The following is an 18,713-nucleotide window of genomic DNA, read 5'->3' as shown; positions in this document are numbered from 1 at the left end:
GCGCGCATTCCATAATTTAAGGATAAGCCCTTCTGCACAGCCTTTCAGATTAACCACCACCATTTATTGTGTGGAATTCTGCCAACTGGACATGTGTGATTTTTTCAGGCACCCTCTTTCAAAATGCATGTGCCTCAGAGTAGTGAAGTGGAAGTTAACATTTTTTATTTTTTTAAATTGAAATACAGTTGATTTACAATGTTAAGTTTCTGGTGGGCAGTAAAATGATTCAGTTATACATATGTGCATTTTTTTCATATTCTTCTCCTTTATGGTTTATGAGGGGATACCAAATAAAAGTTCCCTGTGCTATACAGTAGGACTTTGTTGTTTACCTATTTTATATATAGTAGGTTGTATCTGTTAATCCCACACTCCTAATTTATCTTTCCCCCACTCCCTCTCCCCATTGGTAACCATAAGTTTGTTTTCTAAGTCTGGGAGTCTATTTCTGTTTTGTAAATAAGTTCATTTGTAACATATTTTAGATTCCACGTATAAGTGATATCATATGGTATTTTTCTTTCTCTGTCTTACTTACTTCTACTTAGTATAATAATATCTAGGTCCATTCAAAAATTTTATATAAGTTTAATCAGTATATATATATATGTATATATATATATATACATTTATTTATTTGGCCACATGACTGGCTTGCAGGATCTTAGTTCCCCAACCAGGAATGGAATTGGGCCCTCGGCAGTGAAAGCATGGGGTCCTAACCACTGAGAATTCCCCCAGAACACTTTTCTTATAATCCATACAAGCACTTTAGCCAAGACACTGATCCGACTGGCTGATGAAGGAAAGGAGGGAGGACAGGTCATCTGAAAGCACTGGGTGTTTAGGGGCACTTGCAGCCTTAACCTAGGGAGTGCCAACCGCAGGAGCGGCCACCCCCATGTGCGCCTACTGAGACTTGAAGGATGGCTCGTGTGACTGAGAAAGTGAATCTTCCGTTGTGTTTTATTTTATTTCACCTTAATTAAAGATTTAATTATGGCTAGTGACTACCATGGGCTTCCCTGGTAGCTCAGCTGGTAAAGAATCTGCCTGCAGTGCAGGAAACCCCAGTTCAATTCCTGGGTCAGAAAGATCCCTGGAGAAGGGATAGGCTACCCACACCAGTATTCTTAGGCTTCCCTGGTGGCTCAGATGGGAAAGAATCTGCCTGCAATGCAGGAGACGTGGGTTCAATCCCTGGGTTGGGAAGATCCCCTGGAGGAGGACATGGCAACCCACTTCAGTATTCTTGCCTGGAGAATCCCCGTGGACAGAGGAGCCTGGTGGGCTACAGTTCGTGGGGTCACAAAGAGTCAGACACAACCGAGCGACAGCACAGCACAGCACCGCAGTGACTACCATATTGGACAGCACAGGTCTCGGCAGGGTGGGGAGAATGGGAAGAGCACAGGGGGAAAAAAAAAGAAGTTGAAAGTGATAAATATAAACTTCCTGTCTCAGAACTGTAATTTGTTGCTATGTTATTTTATCACACACAACTCAAAGAATGCTTTGACAACTACCAAAGACATATACCAACTCCAATCGGTTTTTATGAAAATGAAATAATCTATGTAGTGAGCTTAATGCAGTGTCTGGCACACAGCCCACACTCAACAAATGTTGGCTATTATTAGTAGCATTTTAAGGTTCATGTTGCTACTTAAGTCTTCCATTTGTTTGAATTCAACCAATAAATCTTCTGTCAATCATTTCTGAAAAGAATCTTATAAAAATTTTAAAGGAAATGCAGCAATGGAAAGCCATTAAAATCGAACCAGGATTTGTAATTTCGGCTTCTCCTACATACTTGCTATGGGAACTCTGGGCCTCACTATACCCCTGTGTATTGGGAGTAGGTCTCAGAAAAATCAGGTTCCGCATCTGGCCAAGTCTTGCTGCCTGCAACAGGGTTTTCTCCCATCAGACTGTTTCCTAAATTAGTTAGATCTTATAAACTCTCAGTTACAAACAAGATGACCCAACTTTTTTTAAATGAAGTCAGAAATGTCAAAAGTGTGATTAGTTTTTAGTGACATAGTTTGAAAGAACTAGATGAGTTATGTGAAGGTTAGGAACAGACAGAGGTGCACCCAGAGAATGCTATACAAATAGATGCCCTCTGTCTCTCTCTGTAGCTGCCTGACAATCAGGCTGCACAGTCAACAGGATCCCTGGCTGTCATACGGGCTGAAACACGCCAGAGACCAGCTGGCCCTCTCCTGACCCTCAGAGAGAGGATAACACTCAGTTCCTCTCTCTGCCTTCCATGTACACAAGCCAGGCCATGCCCAGAAACAGGAGGGCTGTGACCCTAGCCACTCCTGACTGACGACCTGCCTCTTGCTAAGGACCAGCAGAACGTAGCCTGAAAAGCTTGCTTTGGTTTACTCATCAGGTAAGCTGGTGTTCTCCGAACAAGGGCCCAGTGGGTTAGATGAAGAGGATACTTCCAGATCCTCCATTAGAATAGAAAATTAGTCTTTAACCAATATTAACACAGTACTATGCTTACCAACTCATGTATTAAAGATCAAGTAGGAAAAAAAAATAAAGATCAAGTAGAACAGTAGAAGTGAAAACATTCTGTAAACTCCAAAAGGATCTATAAACAAAAAGGAAGTGGAATGTGTTTAAATAATACTTGAATCAAGAGACTCTGCTTCTGTACCATGTTCATGGATTAGAAGACTCAGTATTAAAACATCAGTTTTAGATTCACCATCATTATAGATTCAATGAAATCCCTTTTAAAATCCCAGCAGGCCTTTCTGTAGAAGTCAATAAGCTGAGTCTAAAATTCTATGCATAAGCAAAGGAACTAAAATAAGCGAAAAAAAAAAATTTGAAAAAGACCAAAGCTAAAGGACTCCTGTTAATCTGATTTCAAGTCTTCCTATAAAGGTACAGCCATCAAAGCAGTGTGATATTAGCAAAATGATAGGCATAGAGACCAGTGGAACAGAAGAAAAGTCCAAAAATAGACCCACACATATATGGTCAATTGATTTTCAACAAAGGTGCCAAAGTGGGACTTCCCTGGTGGTCCAGTGGCTCAGAATCTATACTCCGAATGCAGGGCCCCAAGTTTGATCCCTGGTCAGGGAACTAGATCCCACATGCCACAAATAAGAGTTCACATGACCCAACTAAAGATTCTGATGTAGCAAGGAAGACTGAAGATCTCGAGTGCCGCAACTAAGATCCAGTACAGTCAAATAAATAAGTAAATAAAAATATTAAAAGGTGCCAAGGCAATTCAGTAGAGAAAAGAAAGTCTTCTCAACAAATGATGCTCAACAATTCAACATCCATATGTAAAAAGAGCCCTCCAACCCACTCTGCATCACATTAAAAAAATTAACTTGAAATTACCGAAGTATAAAACCTAAAACTACAAAACTTCTGAAGAACACATTGGAAAAAAAATCTTTCTGAAAAAAAAACAAAACAAAACAAAAAAATCTTTCTGACCTTGAATTACACAAAGAAGTCTTAGATAAAAGATAAAACAAATCATAAAAGAACAAATTTTGATAAATTGGACCTCATCAAAATGTAAAATTTTTGCTCTTCAAAACTTTAAGAAAATTAAAAGATAACCCACAGATCAGGACAAACTATTTGTTAAATACATATGTATTGAAGAAAAGGTATCCAAAATAAATAAAGAACTATAACTACTTAATAATAATAAGAAGAAGAATAACTCCTTTTTAAAACTGGGCGAAAGATTTAAACAGACACTTCTTCAAAGAAGAGATAAGAATGGCAATAAGCGTACAAAAAGATGCTCAATATCATAAGTCATTGCATACTGTGCAAGCTAAGTCACTTCAGTCGTGTCCGACTCTTGGAGATCCCATGGACCATAGCCTGCCAGGCTTCTCTGTGTATGGGATTTCCCAGGCAAGAATACTGGAGTAGGTTGCCATGCCCTCCTAAATCATTAGAAAAATGCAAATTAAAACCACAATGAGATACCACTACACATGCACTAGAATGACCAACTTTTTAAAACTGATACACTACTACATCACACCCACTAGGATGACTACTATCCAAAAAAAAAAAAAAATTCAAACAAAACCAGCAAACAGAAACAACAATGTGGAGAAATTGGAACCTTTGTACACTGTTGGCAGAAATGCAAAATGGTATGGCCACTGTGGAAAACAGTATGGGGGTTCCTCAAAACCCCATAAAATGGAATTACCATATGATTCAGCAATCCCACTTCTGGGTATGTATCAGAAAGAATTCAAAGCAGGATCTCACAGAGGTGTTTGCATACCCATGTTCATAGTAGCATTATTCAGAATAGCCAAGATATGGAAGCAACCCAAGTGTCCATCAGTAGATGAATGGATAAACAAAATGTGGCATATATATACAATGAAGTATTATTCAGCCTTGAACAGGAAGGAAATCCTGTCACATGCTGCAATATGAATGAGCCTCAAGGGCATTATGCTAAATGAGCCAGTCACAAAAAGACAAGTATTATATGACTTCGCTTATATAATGTACCTAGAGTGGTCAGAGTCATAGAGACAGAAGTAGAACAGTGGCTGCCAGAGGCTGGAGAATGAGGGAATAGAGTTGCTGTTTAATGGGTTTGGAGTTTCAGTTTTATAAGATGAAAATGTGCAGGAGATTGGCTGCGCAACAACATGTGTATGTTCAACACTATTCAACTGCACACTTAAAAATGGTGACGATGATTAACTTTATGTTGTGCTTTCTTAATCATAATTTTAAAATCTTAAAATTATAAATTATATATACATTATAAATTAAAAATTATAAATCTTAATCATAATTTTTTAAAAAATAAACTGAAATACCAAGGGCTGGAGAGAGTGCAGAGTCTCTGGAACTTTGCTGGCGGGAATGTGAAATGGTATAGCCACTTTGTACAGTAGTTTGGCAGTCTTTCACAAAGGTAAATATACACTTACGTTTGATCCAAAAGTTCCGCTACTAGGTGTTTATACAAAAACTGAATGTGAATATCTTCACTCACAACTGCCCCAAGGTGGAAACCATCCAAGTGCTCACCAAGTGATGAATGGATAAACAAATTATAGTCCCTCCCTCCAGTGGAATACTACTCAGTAACAGAAAGAACCAACTACTGATAACTGGGCTTCCCTGCTGGCTTGGTGGTAAAGAATCCACCTGCCAATGCAGGGTACTTGGGTTCGATCCCTGAGTTGGGATCATTCCCTGGAGAAGGAAATGGCAATCCACCCCAGTATTCTTACCTGGGAAATCCCATGGACAGAACAGCCTGGTGGGCTACAGCCCGTGGGGTCACAAAAGACACATGGACACAACTCAGTGACTAAACAACAACTGATAACTGCAATGTAGTGGGTTGAATCATGTTCCTCCAAGAAGATTTGTTCAAGTCATAACCCCAAGTACGTATGAATGTGACTTTATTTGGGAAGAGAACTTTTGCAGATGTAAACATGTTAGGATGAGGTTATACTGGATTAGGGTGGTGTCTTTAAGAGAAGGAAGAGGGTATTCGAACACAGGCAAACAGGAAAGCTCATGTGGAATGGAGGCCAAGAGTGGACTGACGGCACTCAAGCCAAGGGATACCAAGGACTGGCGGCAGCCAAGAGAAGCTAGGAAGAGACGAGGAGATAGATTCTTCCCTGGAGTCCCCAGAGAGTATGGCCTTATGGACTTGATTTCAGACTTTCAGCCTCAGAACTGTGACAGAATCAGTTTCTGTTGTTTAAAACGTAAGCCACCCAGTTGGTGGTATTTTGTTATGGCAGCTCTAAGAAACACATACATGCTACAATAGGGGTGAGTGAGTCTCAAGTGCAATTTCTATCTGAACAAATTCTACTTCTGATTCCATTTGGAGTCTCAAATGCCATTTCTATCTGAACAAATTCTACTCTGGAAGAGGCAAAACTGCAGATCAGTGGTTCCAGAGGCAGGAGGTGGGGATGGAAATAGATTACAAAGGGATGTTAAGGGAACTTTTGCAGGATGATGAAACTGTTCTTAACCTGGATTGTGGTGGTAATTATACAACGTAAAACTGAATCATAGAGCGGTCAGGGCTTCCCTGGTGACTCAGTGGTCAAGAATCCGCCTGCCAATGCGGGAGACATGGGTTCAATCCCTGATCTGAGAAGATCCCATGTGCCTCAGAGCAACTAAGCCCATGTGCCACAACTACTGAGCCCGTGCTCTACAGCCAGAGAGCTGGAGAGCTGAAACTACTGAGCCCACACATAGCATCAGCCCATGAGCTCTAGACACCATACGCCACAAGAGAAGCCACTGCAATGAGAAGCCCACGCACTGCAGCTAGAGATTAGGACCCTCCTTGCTACTTGTACTGTATATAAATTAAACTCTAAAACTGTCTGCTTAAAAAAATAATTTATGCTTCTGGGATTCCCTTTTTTTCTCAGTTTGACAAGACTCTTGGGAAGAGGCTCCTATCAGCCTAATCAGGGAAAATGTGAGGACCAAAATACCAATAATAGTTAGAGATTACAACCCATCAGATAATATAAGAAATCACTAAGCCATATAAATATGTAGAAATAAATAAATGTATAAATTGGAAGTTTGTTGAGAATCCAGATAAATTACCTCCTCACAAAATACGTATTAATTACAAAGAAGAGTAACTTTAGAGTGGAAAAGACTGACAAACACCACCTGAATTAAGTGATAAAAGTGAACATCACGCAAATGAAAAATCACCGACTTCACTGGATACAAAATTAAAATCAATTTTGGCTATTCCTGCCAAAGATGCATAATCTAAATATAATCTTGAAGAAACATCAGACAAACCCCAATCGAGGAATATTCTGCAAAAGAACTGGCTTGTGACCTCCAGAAGTGGCAAGGTTACACAAGTTGAAAATGATTTTTTTAACGTCAAAAATAAAAGACGGAAAAATTGTCCAGAAGGGGACTAAAGACAATGTATGTGCTCTGAACTCGATCCTTTTGCTGTCATGACAGTAACCGGGCAACTAGGGGAAACCTGAATGGGGTCTCAGGATCAAATAATAATGTGTCCTCAGCCATACCACCCTGAATGTGCCCAGGCTTGTCAAATGGTAGTAACACATCACTGTTAATTTCCTGATTTCATGGCTCTATTCAGCTCATGTAGAACAATAGCCTTGCTGGTGGGAAATACACACAGTCAAGTATTTGGGGCTGACAGCGCATGAGATCAGCAACTTATTCTCAAGGGGGACAATATAGCTACTTTTACTGTACTCCCAACTTTTCTGTAAGCTTGCAATTGCTTCAAAGTTTAGAAATTACTCAGAGAAAGAATCCTGGGGAGCCCAAGGCCTGTCACTTTATCCCATCCAATATACCAGGGGAGGGACACCTCAGTTTGTTCTGTATCCTTCCAAGGCTGATAGGAAAGTACCACAAAATTGGGATCTCAAACCCAGTACCCCTTGGCGATGTCTTATTCTCTGAAGCACGAACTCCAGCATACAGTAGAGATCTACTTTATTTGGATACCGAATGACCCAATAGGCCGAGATGTAAGATAGTTTGACTGCTAAAAGTGGATTTCTTACGCAGGCAGTATTACAGTGAGATTCCAAAGTCATTATACTAAAGACAAGATTCCAGTGTACTAACGCACAAACCGGTTCACAGAGTACTTTTTCTACCCACCTTACACTTAAGAGTTTCTATCAGCACTCTCAAATGGAAGTCTCCATTTAAATAATATTACTTCTGCTTTATGGGACATCATCAAACAAGTGAACCAGATTTCACCACAGAGAAAGAAGATGGTACTTTTAAAATGGAGAGGCATCCAAATGAATACAGTTATACTTCATTTTAAAGTTTATATTTCAGATTTAACACTTAATCTTAAATTGTGTTAACGAAAATGTCAGGCTCCTAATTTTTCAGAGACTAGAATACCTAAATCTAATTCAGATTTCAACAACAATATCATATACCATTGTCTAAATCACTGATTCCACATTGGTTTGAATAAGGCTTTTTTCAATAACATGAATGATTAAAGCACTCTATGACACTACTCCTCTAAACAAAATATTGACCACTTATCTGTGCCATAGATTTGTCCTGTCCAATAGCGTGGAAGCCAGTTACATGAAGGTGGTAACACATAACTAGTACAAACTAAGATGTGCTTTAAGTGCAAAATACACATTTCAAAGATTTCATTTAAAAAAGAAGATGATGAAATATCTCATTAATTTTTTAATATTGATTATATGTTGAAATAATATTATTCTGGATAGACTGGGTCAAATAATTATTGAAATTATTTAAGCAATATTAAAATTAATTACACTGATTTCTTTCTCTTTAACATGGTTTAAATGAAGGAATGTTTAAATGATGTATGTAGCTCACAGTGTATTTCCACTGGACAGTGCTACATTAGACCATATGTGAAATGAATAACAATGGATTTCCCAGAACACTACTGAACTTTATCCTTTGATATCTTATCTTTTCAAGGAAAATTTTTGCCTCTTTTACACTCCACTCAGTTCAAAGAAAGTATAGTAAGTATTGGGAAATCCCTGGTGGCCCAGTAGTTAGGACTCTGCTTTCACTGCTGAGGGCCTGGGTTCAATCCCTGGCCAGGGAGCTGAGATCTCACGAGGAGTGAAGGAAGGAAGCATCTCGGGTACCTGGAACTCTGGGGCACTGCTCCGCAGCTGGCTCACGTTGGGCAAGGATCCTCCGTGGTACTGTGTAAGGCGGAGCTGCTGAAGCTTCTGAAACTGAACCTGGGGACAGAGAGATTTCAAAGCTGTTGAGACATGACAGCAAAGACCTGAAAGAAGCATCAAAGTACAGTGTTGTATGCAGCAACATGGTTCAAGAGTGAAAGTCTTGGTTTCCATTTCTTCTCTACTTAAAACCTTCCAGTTTCCGGGGTTTTCTGGGTTTTGATTCATCTATTTGGGGGAAAGAATTTATCCGTGTTCTAAATGTCCCAGGCATGACTCAAGGACCTTCTTGCACACTCTTTGAGTGCATGTGGTGGCGGGGGGAGGGGGGCACGTGCAGGCACAATCTTTAACAGCAATAAAAGAAATTTCTTAAAAAAAAAAAAAGAAAGTAAGCCACTGCCCATGATTCCAACATACTCTCTTCCCTTCTCCATGCTCTGTTCCCGTCTCCATTTACTTTTAGGTGTAACAACTGCACTGGGACTTCCCTGGTGGTCCAGTGGTTAAGGATCCTCCTTCCAGTGCAGGGGACGCGGGCTCCATCCCTGGTTGGGAAGCTAAGATCCCACATACTGCAGGGCAACTGAGCCCACACTATAACTAGAAAAAGCCTGCATGCCCCAACAAAGACCCAGCACAGCCAAAATTAGGAAAAAAAACAACTGCACAGTGGTGATCACAACATAGGCACAAGTCTGCATCCTTACATCACAACTCTTTTTCTATGATATATAAGCATTTTAAATGGCTACACAACATTTCTTCTTCAGCATTACTAACTTAGGATACATTTCAAAGAATGATTACTAAGTCTTGGGTTTGGGCTTTTAGATGGCTCTCTATACACACTGCCAGAATGTTTCCCCAGAGGGTATACCAACGTATATGTGAGAAAACTGTTTGGCCAAAAACTCACTAACACAGGATATTATCCTTAATTAGAGGAAAGAAGGAGGCCAATTCAACAGGTATAACATGGTGTCCCACTGTTTTAATATGCTTTTCTTCTGTAAGTTCTTTCTTGCTTCATTTTTCAAAAGGCAGTAAACTGGTTACAGTCCTTGTAAATCCCAGAGTGGTCCAATTTGATCTTTGAGAGTTCTGTTTCTAAAACAATAAATTACCTCTGTGGTTATATAACCCTTGGCACTTGTAATTCATGTAGGGAAGAAGGGAGTAGCTGGGAACCCTGAGGCAGAGTTTTTACCCTTTCGTTACTCTCTCTGTCTTTGCCTAATAATCGTAAAAACTACCAGATATGAGCCCCTAAGATGAGCCAGATGCTGTCCTCAGACACTTTGCCCACTTTATCCCTCACCCTCTCAACAACCACCAAGGGAGACCACGTGATCCTGCTTTTACAGCCCTGGAAACCTAGACTTAGGGACAGTCAGAGACCTGCCCAAGGTCACACAGTTGGAGGAGCCTGAGCTATGGCAAACTCAAAACCCACGTTCTTATTTCTGCCATGTTCCTCTACTTTGATCCATTTCTTCCTCACACTATTCACAAGCTCAGGGAAAAGTGACCAAAAGCTTGGCTGAGCCTATGGCGTGCTCTGGTTTTTTGTTTTTACATTTATTATGAAAACTTCCAAATACATACAAAATAGAGATGAGTATAATGAAACCCCATCTCTTCATCTTCAAGTTCCAACAACAATCAACTTACACCCAACCTTGATTCATCTTTATCTCCTTCATCACCCATTACACTCCACTGAAAGCCAAATAGCCTAGCATTCCATATTTCAATAGGTATCTCCAAAGATAAGGGCTTGTATCTGTCTGGAGGTTATAAAGGCATATCATATAAAACCCTTTGGCAGCCTTAGCTTCCTTATACCAACAGTACTTGATTTCTCAAAAACACGGCACGGGGAAACGGTAATAATCTATTAATTAAAACCTAGATCTGAGAGTCAAATACAAGAGGGAGGCCATGGTGAGCTTTTCCCATCTATCAGCTAAGTTATCAGTATAAAGTCTCAGTTTTTGATTTTAACATTCTCAACCGGAAACATTCGACTCTCTGTCCTTGAGATTCTCTAGACAAAATTCTCAGCTTGATCTAAAGCTTTTGATTCCTTCTTCTGTCAACCCATCCACTTACTCACTTACATCAAAATGGTAAACTGTGTGTTGGGTACAGTGCCAGGCACCAGCTTACTAAGATGAACATGTGCCAAAGTCTCTACCTTCAGGGAGTCCTCACAAAGGCTTCAACTCTTACCCGAAAGCCTTGACATTTCAACCAAGCTGAGTTCTGGATCTAGCTAGAGATCTGTCTTCAGCTGAACTGGAGGCCATTCCCACATCTCCTGTATCTGCTGGCTCTTCCAAAATGTCCATTTCTAGAGTTTTCAGAGATGGTTGCACCACAGTAAAAAAGAGCGCTGGATTTGGAATAGGAAGGCCTGACTTTGTAACCTGGTATTCCCACGTGGTTGCACAATCACTTTGCTGCCTACTTCACAAAGATGATGGAAGGATTAAGTCAGAGAACAGATGTGACAGTGGTGTGTAAAGTGTAAAAGTCTGGGACAACTGCTCAAAACATCATTAGTGTTGATATCTTTAGCAACCTCCTAAACTACCAAGTAATTCTGATGCCCTCCTCTTTTGAAATCGAGAACCAGCGAGCTAGAAAGAACCTTAGAGATGGTCTCCAATACCATCATGCTTATTGATAAGGAAAATGAGGATCAAAGAATGAGTAGCCTGAGAGAGGGGTCATGGACCATCAGGCTATAGGCCACGGTTAGCCTAGAGAGTTCTGTTTGACCCACATGGTACTGACCCACTTGGTTTTAAATTTTAAAACATTGCAAGAAGGCAAGAAAATCTGGATTTCCATCTTCTCTTGATTGAAAGATCTGACAGACACTGAACCCATATTCTTGCATGGCAACAAGGCATGGAGTTTAGACAGGGCTTGGGTTCTCCAGTTTCCCCAAGTCCTCACTGTACCCTGTTATCCTCCACTATGGCCTGAGATCAGTGACAATTTAATCACCCCATTCCTGATCCCTCCATTCATTCTTTACCTCACCTGGTACCTTGAGTTAGCAACTTTCAGCCTATAGGCATACACTTTTTTCAATTTTTTAAAAAGTCTAAAAAATTTTTATTTGATATTGGACTGTAGTTGATTTACAATGTTGTGTTTGATTCAGATGCACAGCAAAGTGATTGATTTATAAATATATATATATATATATATATATACATATATATATATATATATTCTTTTTCAAATTCTCTTCCCATTTAGGATATTACAGAATATTGAACAGAGTTCCCTGTGCTGTACAGTAGAGGTTGGTTATCTTTTTTTTTTCTTTTTTCAGTTACATACTTTAGTGGAATTTCCTACAATGTCTAAAAGAAATGAGATTGAAGTCTCAACGATTCCTTTTTGAAAAAGGCTTGTCAAGAGTCAACACAATCCCCCCCAAAAATCCCAGCAGGCCTCTTCACAGAAACTGACAAGACAATTCTAAAATTTATGGATGAGTGAATGACCTAGAGTAGCCAAAGCAATTTTTAAGAACAGTAAAGATAGAAGACTTAAGTTACCTCATTTTGAGACTGATTATAAAGCTATCATAATCCAGACAGTGTGCTACTGTTCAAAAGAAAGATGTACAGATCAACAAAAACAGGAGAGAGTCCAAAAACAGACCACACATATATGGCCAATTGACTTTTGACCAAAGTGTCACAGCAGTTCAGTGGAGAACTGTTTTCAGCAAATGCTGCTGGTACAACTGGATATCTTAGTGGGGGAGAAAAGCAGTTGAGCATACAGACATTCAGTGTGACAACCAGAATCAAACCCTAGAACTGCCTCTTACTGGCCATGCAACCTTCCGCAAAATGAAGAACACTGTAGACCCACAGTCCATAGGGTTACTGTGAGAACTATATGAGACAATGAACGGAGAGTGATCAGCGCAATTCCTGGCAAAGCGATAACACTCCACAGTCAAACAACATCTAATCTTTATCCTCTCCTCTCTCTGTTCCTCTCTCAGAGGCCTCACTGTACCATATCTATTGCTTTTTTAGTACAAAAGTGATGTGCATGCATGCCCAGTCATGCCTGACTTTCTGCAACCCCAAGGACAGCAGCCCACCAGGCTCCTCTGACCATGGAATTTTCCAGGCAAGAATACTAAAGCGGGTTGCCACTTCCTACTCCAGGGAATCTTCCCGACCCAGGGACTAAGCCCACATCACTTGCATCTCCTGCACTGGCAGGCAGACTCTTTACCATGCACCACTTGGCAAGTCCATGAAAGTGATAGTTCCTCACAAATATTCAAGCAAAATTAACATTCCAGGTTGATGTGGCATTTATCCTGTGGCTTCTCAATACTACCAGTTGTCCTTCAAAGCCGGACTTCTTAAACAGGTTCCCAATCCTTTCTCTGCTTCCTTCATTCAAGCCCTCAATGCCTCGCAAGCTCCCTTCCACCCAGCATGCTGTGGATGTGGTGGCTCTCACCAAGGTCACCAACAACCTCCAAACAACTAGACCAGAGGCTGGGTCTTTATCGCATCAGACTAGCCAGCAGCACCGGGCTCGGCTGGTGCACCTTTCCGTCTCTGAACCATAATCCTCCTGGTTTTTTCCTACCTCTCTGTCTACTCGTCAGTCATCTTTGCTGGCTCATCCTCCTCTGCTGTTGTTCAGTCGTGTCCGACTTTGTGACCCCATGGACTGCAGCACATCAGGCTTTCCCGTCTTTCACCATCTCCCAGAGTTTACTCACACTCATGTCCATTGAGTCAATGATGCCATCCAACCATCTCATCCTCTGTCGCCCATTCTCCTCCCTTCCTCCTTTACCTCTCCTTTAAATTGTGCAGCTCCTTGGACATCTCCTAGGCCCTTTGCATGTTTCACTCTGCAGCAGAGGTTACAAACTCAAGAGCATAGGGGTGCCAAGTATGGAAGGTGAATAAGCGAAGCAGGCTAGAATCACTTGTGAGGAAACCACAGGGAGTGAGGAGGTCTGTGGCAGAATGAAGGACATGTCTGTGCCTTGTCTAAGGTGGGCAGCTGCCATTCAGCGGTCATGCAGAAATGGATGGTAAGTGTTGTTAGATAATCTCATTTTTCAAAAGAAGCCAGAGCCCAGATTTTAATGTAAAAATCTCAATATTCACTGTTGGCCCTAAGTTAAAAGAAAAAAAAAAACATTTGGGGCTTCCCGCCAAAGAAATTTAAATAAATACATCACACAGCTAAATTAGAACTCAGGCCACCAATCTGTAAGATCTGTTCTAGAAATTCTTCCTAGGCAGCAGAATCTACTCCTGCTGCTACCCACCAAAGAGACCCCGCCCCCCAGCTAAGACTTCCTTCTTGAGCTCCAGAAGCTCATGGACAACTGTCTGCTGAACCATCTCTACTTAAGTGCCTCATGGCACCTCAAACTCAGCATCTCCTGACACCAAGTCTGCTCTGGACTTGCTCCTCCCAGCACTCCCTCTCTTAACAGAAGTGAAGTGAAAGTGTTAGTCGCTCAGTCGGTCCGACTCTTCGCGAACTCAAAGACTGTAGCCTGCCAGACTCCTCAGTCCATGGAATTCTCCAGGCAAGGATACCGGAGTGGGTAGATATTCCCTTCTCCAGGGGAATCTTCCTGACCCAGGGATCAAACCCAGGTCTCCAGCATTGCAGGCGAACTCTTTACCATCTTAGGCACCAGGGAAGCCCCTCTCAACAGAGGACACCCTGAAATGGCTCAGTTCTGAAAGCTAGGGACTCATTCTCGAGTCCTCCCTCTCCCTCAGCTCCCTCATCCACTCACCATTCTGGTTCTTTCTACCTCCTAAGTATCAATCTGTTCACCTCTCTACATCCTTTTCACTGCCACCATCACACCTCCTAGACTCTAAACCATTTCCCTGTGACCTCGTCCATCCTCTGATCTATCCTACACGACTGTCCTACATTCGGGAGTTAGAGTCATTCTTTTAAAATGTAAATCTCTCCTGGTTCAACCCCTTCAATGCCTTTCCATTGTCCTTGGGATCAAGTCCCAAATCCCTGTGAATGCCTCATCTCAAATTACCTTCTTCATTCCCTTGCTGCACTTCTGTCCCCTGTGCCTAAAACATTCTGCCTCCTTCAACACGCAAGTATATACCCTCATACACCTTCCCCACTCCCATTAATTCTTTATGACACTGAAAGAGGTGAAGACTCTCTACCATAGCTCCCAGCTGTTCCCCTTTTGTAATAGTCATCAAAATGTGCCCTTACTTGTCAAATGACTGTCTTGCCCATTAATCTTTGTCCTCCATAGCATCCCTACAATCTATTAGGAGACACTACCGTACTACTGTCTGCAGAAAGAAATGGAAACCCACTCCAGTATTCTTGCCTGGAGAATTCCATGGACAGAGGAGCCTGGCGAGCTACAGTCCATGGGGTCGCAGAGAGTTGGACATGACTGAGTGACTTCACACACATGTACTGTACTACTATATCCCCAGGGTCCATCCTACCCTACACCCCCTCCCCCCTCCACACACACTAGAGACCCAAAAGGTGTTTGCTAAACAAATTAATAAGATCTTTGAAGTGAGGCACCACATCTTCACCTCCCCCTACCTCACCCCCACCCCCACCTTTCACTCCACCTCAACATCTCCCCACTGGGCACTCAAGCACTGACAAATGAATGAATGAACAAAGGAACAGCCTCTTTCCAGGCCTATCTGCCTCCACTTTCTTCCTTTTCTTTATCATCATCACTGAACTGATCCTCCTAGCATTCTCTTCTCAAAAATTATCCACTGCTTCCTGATAAGGCTGAACCCCTAAAACTAGAGTGGAAAATTCTCTAATCTATCTAATAGATTAGATAATCTAATCTATCCCACCAACTAAACAAATAGGATTTAGCTCCAACTCTGAAGGATCCAACTCTGATTAAAAGGAGAAAGGCTTGAAGCCCAGCACAGACTCAGGAAGGAAAGAGGACCTAGGTTGATTAGCAACGTCTGTTCCATCCATAAGCATGACTGCCATGGGCTGGTAATGGAAAATCAGGATATCTGCCATCAAGTTATCCATAATCTATTGAACAAGATAGATTCTCTTCCATCTGAGATCTTCGGACCCTCGGAGTTTTGGACATATGCTCAGGGAAGCAAAGAGTTCTCTACGAAAAGAACTTCAGCTTTGTGATTTCATTATGAAAGTTATTCCTAAAAATGTAAATAAGCAAAAATTACTAGGCAAATTGAGAGTTTTCATTTGCCTATGTGTTTATGAACACAGCGGAGCCAAGTAGCATTCATTACTTTACTTGCAATTGGTAGACAGTAGAAAAGAACAGAGGCAGAATTAACATGTAAATAATGGCCTGTACAAGGTGAAGGACAAAATGACATCATAATTTTATAGTAATTAGAACAGAGAAAAGTGGTAGCTGAATTGAATTATCATATAGGGCACAGTTAGTCAGGCTTGCTAAACTCCAGATAATCTGAACTATAGGGTTTAATATGAGATTCACACTGAGAGCCTCAATTCAGTTCAGCAAAACAGCATTTATCACGTTAATTCCATTTGAACTCACTGCATTTGTAACTTTGAATTTATTGGTACCTATGTTTTAGCTAATGGTTATATCACAGTTAAAGCAAAGAATCTTACATACAAGTTTACATTTGAACATATGTAAGTAACATAATCAGACTCATTTCAGTGAACACAGGACTTGTGAAAATTAACTGCCTTTGAAAGAGTCTGTACATTACTCACGGCCTCGTTTGTCTGAGACACTTTAAATCGGACTCATGAATTGGGTGAGAAAGCAGATCAACTCTAGATACACATACAGAATGCATGTATCTGTACACATAAAATTTATGTATTTAAACAACACAGGCCCCAGCATTAATTCTCAACCTTCACCCTGTCATGTTTCTCAGTGTGATGAGCTTGACATGCTCATCCCCAGACACAACCAAGGTCACAAATGGACACCAGGCAGGTCATAAATGAGTGAAGCCAGCCAGGGCACAAGGGAAAAAAAAATTCTTGAAATCCTCAGTCTTTTTTATCTGCATATATTTCTTCTCATGATGATAGAAAAGTAAGCATAAGAAATATTTGTTTCTCCTTAACTTCGCTTAAAAAAAAAACCCAAACCATCAAAAATATGATAAGTGGCAAGTGACACCTAGGCTCAGCAGTGGGGGATCAGAAGGGGGCATCATGACAGGGTGTGGTGTGAACTGTGGCCAACCAGAGAAGGCGTGGGCAGCCACCACCCAGCTCCAGCCAGCGGCTGTCACATGGGAATCAGGAGTGTTATCAGGTCTCCCAATTTTAAATGTAAAGAAATGTCGGTTTTACACTTAAAATCTCTCAACTTTGATTTCTACGAAAACCCTCCCAATTCTGGCAACAGATACCCAAACACTGCTGGCCAGAAACGGACGCGTCTGCAGCTCGGCGAGCCAGGGACCACCAGTCTGCGACTCGGCTCTCCTCCGGGTTGCCCCCCACCCCGCCCCCGCGCCCGCATACCCTCCCCCATCCTCCTGATGGTCCTCCAAGGTCAGCACTCAGGCTCCTCAAGGCCTGCCCCCGCTCACGCTGACCCTCCCTCCCCGCGGCCCTGCGCGGGCACTCCTGTCGGTTCTCCATCCTCCACTGTCTCCCTCGACAGTTACCTAACCTCGACGGGTGTTGGTCGCGCGACCCGCGCCTTACTCGGTCCCCCTGGGCCCTCCTCGGGTCACCCGCAACGCTGTGCACCTTTCCAGTTCGCAAGATACACCGGAGCCGAACTCCGTAAACCGCACGGATACAGCACCTCCACTGAGAGAGAGGAGCGAAGCCCCACACTCGATAAGGAGTCACCGCTTGATACCCAGACGGACCCCAAAGCAGGCCGGGGCCGGCCCCGGATGCACGGGTGCGCGGAGCTCTCCCGAGGGAGCGGGTGGGAGCCCCGGGCCCGCCCCGCCGGGCAGTCCCGAGGGCTCGCGGGCGGTGGATGTTCGGAGCAGCGAGAAGCCGCACCTCCCGCCTCCAAGCTGTTTGTGATTTCCTCCCGGGGCTCCCGGTCACCCTCCCCCTTAGGCCTCCCTCACCCGGCGGCCCGCCTTCCCGGGCTCGGCCCCTGCCCATCTCCCCGCACAGCCGGCCCCCGCGACCCTCCCACCTCCGCGGCGACCGCAGACGGTCAGCGGGTGTCGGAAGGCGGGCCCGCGCCGAGGCCGCGCGGAGGGCGCCGGCCCCGCTCCCGGACTCCTCCCGGCCCGCTCCCGGGCCCCCCGCCCGGCCCCGCCGGCGCCTCGGCCCCGCGACCTCTCCCCGCGTCGCCGCCGCCGTGGCCGCCACGCCCGCGCGACCCGGGCCCTCACCCGCGACAGGGTGAGGTCGGTCATGAGCTGCTCGAAGGCCCGCGTCTCCTCGGCCTGCCGCTGCGTGTGCAGCGCGATCTTCTCACTGAACTTCCGCGGGTTGGCGCTGCCGGAGCCCGGCGAGGCGGCCATGGCGCGGGCCCGGCGCCGGCAGGAGGCGGGAGACGGCGGGCGCGGGCCCTGCCTCGGCCCACCCGTCCGTCCGCAGGCCAGCCCCGGCCGCCGCCCGAAGCCCGTCCTCCGGCGCGACCCGGCAGAGGAGCCGCCGCGGCCCCACCGCCAGCGAGCGGCCGGGAGCGCGCCGAGGTCCGCCCCCGCGCGCCCGGCCCCGCCCTCGGCGCGGCCCGCCCGCCGCCCGGCCCCGACCCTGCCCCGCGCCCGCCGCCGGAGGGCTTTCCCCGGCGTCCCGCGCCCGGCTCGCGACCCGCCGCGCGGACCCCGCGAGGAAACCCCCGGCTCGCGCGGCAGAGCGGGCCCGACGTGAGGGAGCAGCTAGGGTACCATTTTACTGAAGCGCTCCCTGATAGGGCTCGCCTGGCCTTCGGATTGACGTTAAGAGTTTTTCAAA

The 18,713-nt window shown here is 43.8% G+C and overlaps 1 protein-coding gene across 4 annotated transcripts in view; it reads right to left on the bottom strand.

The window, feature by feature from the left end:
• CRTC3 (CREB regulated transcription coactivator 3) overlaps window positions 1–18,458 on the bottom strand; it is a 98,236-nt gene extending 79,778 nt beyond the window's left edge. For 3 of the 4 annotated variants that reach the window (XM_043489503.1, XM_043489504.1, XM_043489505.1), the window contains exons 1-2: window positions 18,146–18,458; window positions 8,703–8,801 (exon numbers count right to left, since the gene is read on the bottom strand). In XM_043489503.1, the coding sequence (XP_043345438.1) occupies window positions 8,703–8,801; window positions 18,146–18,277 (231 nt within the window). In that variant the 5' untranslated portion in view covers window positions 18,278–18,458. The remainder of the gene's footprint in view (window positions 1–8,702; window positions 8,802–18,145) is intronic. The other variant, XM_043489502.1, reaches the window with a different exon arrangement.
• Between the last annotated feature and the right edge of the window lie 255 nt (window positions 18,459–18,713).

This window comes from Cervus canadensis, chromosome 17, assembly GCF_019320065.1.
Source record: "Cervus canadensis isolate Bull #8, Minnesota chromosome 17, ASM1932006v1, whole genome shotgun sequence".
NCBI lineage: Eukaryota > Metazoa > Chordata > Mammalia > Artiodactyla > Cervidae > Cervus > Cervus canadensis.
This window is presented reverse-complemented; position numbering and strand designations above follow the sequence as displayed.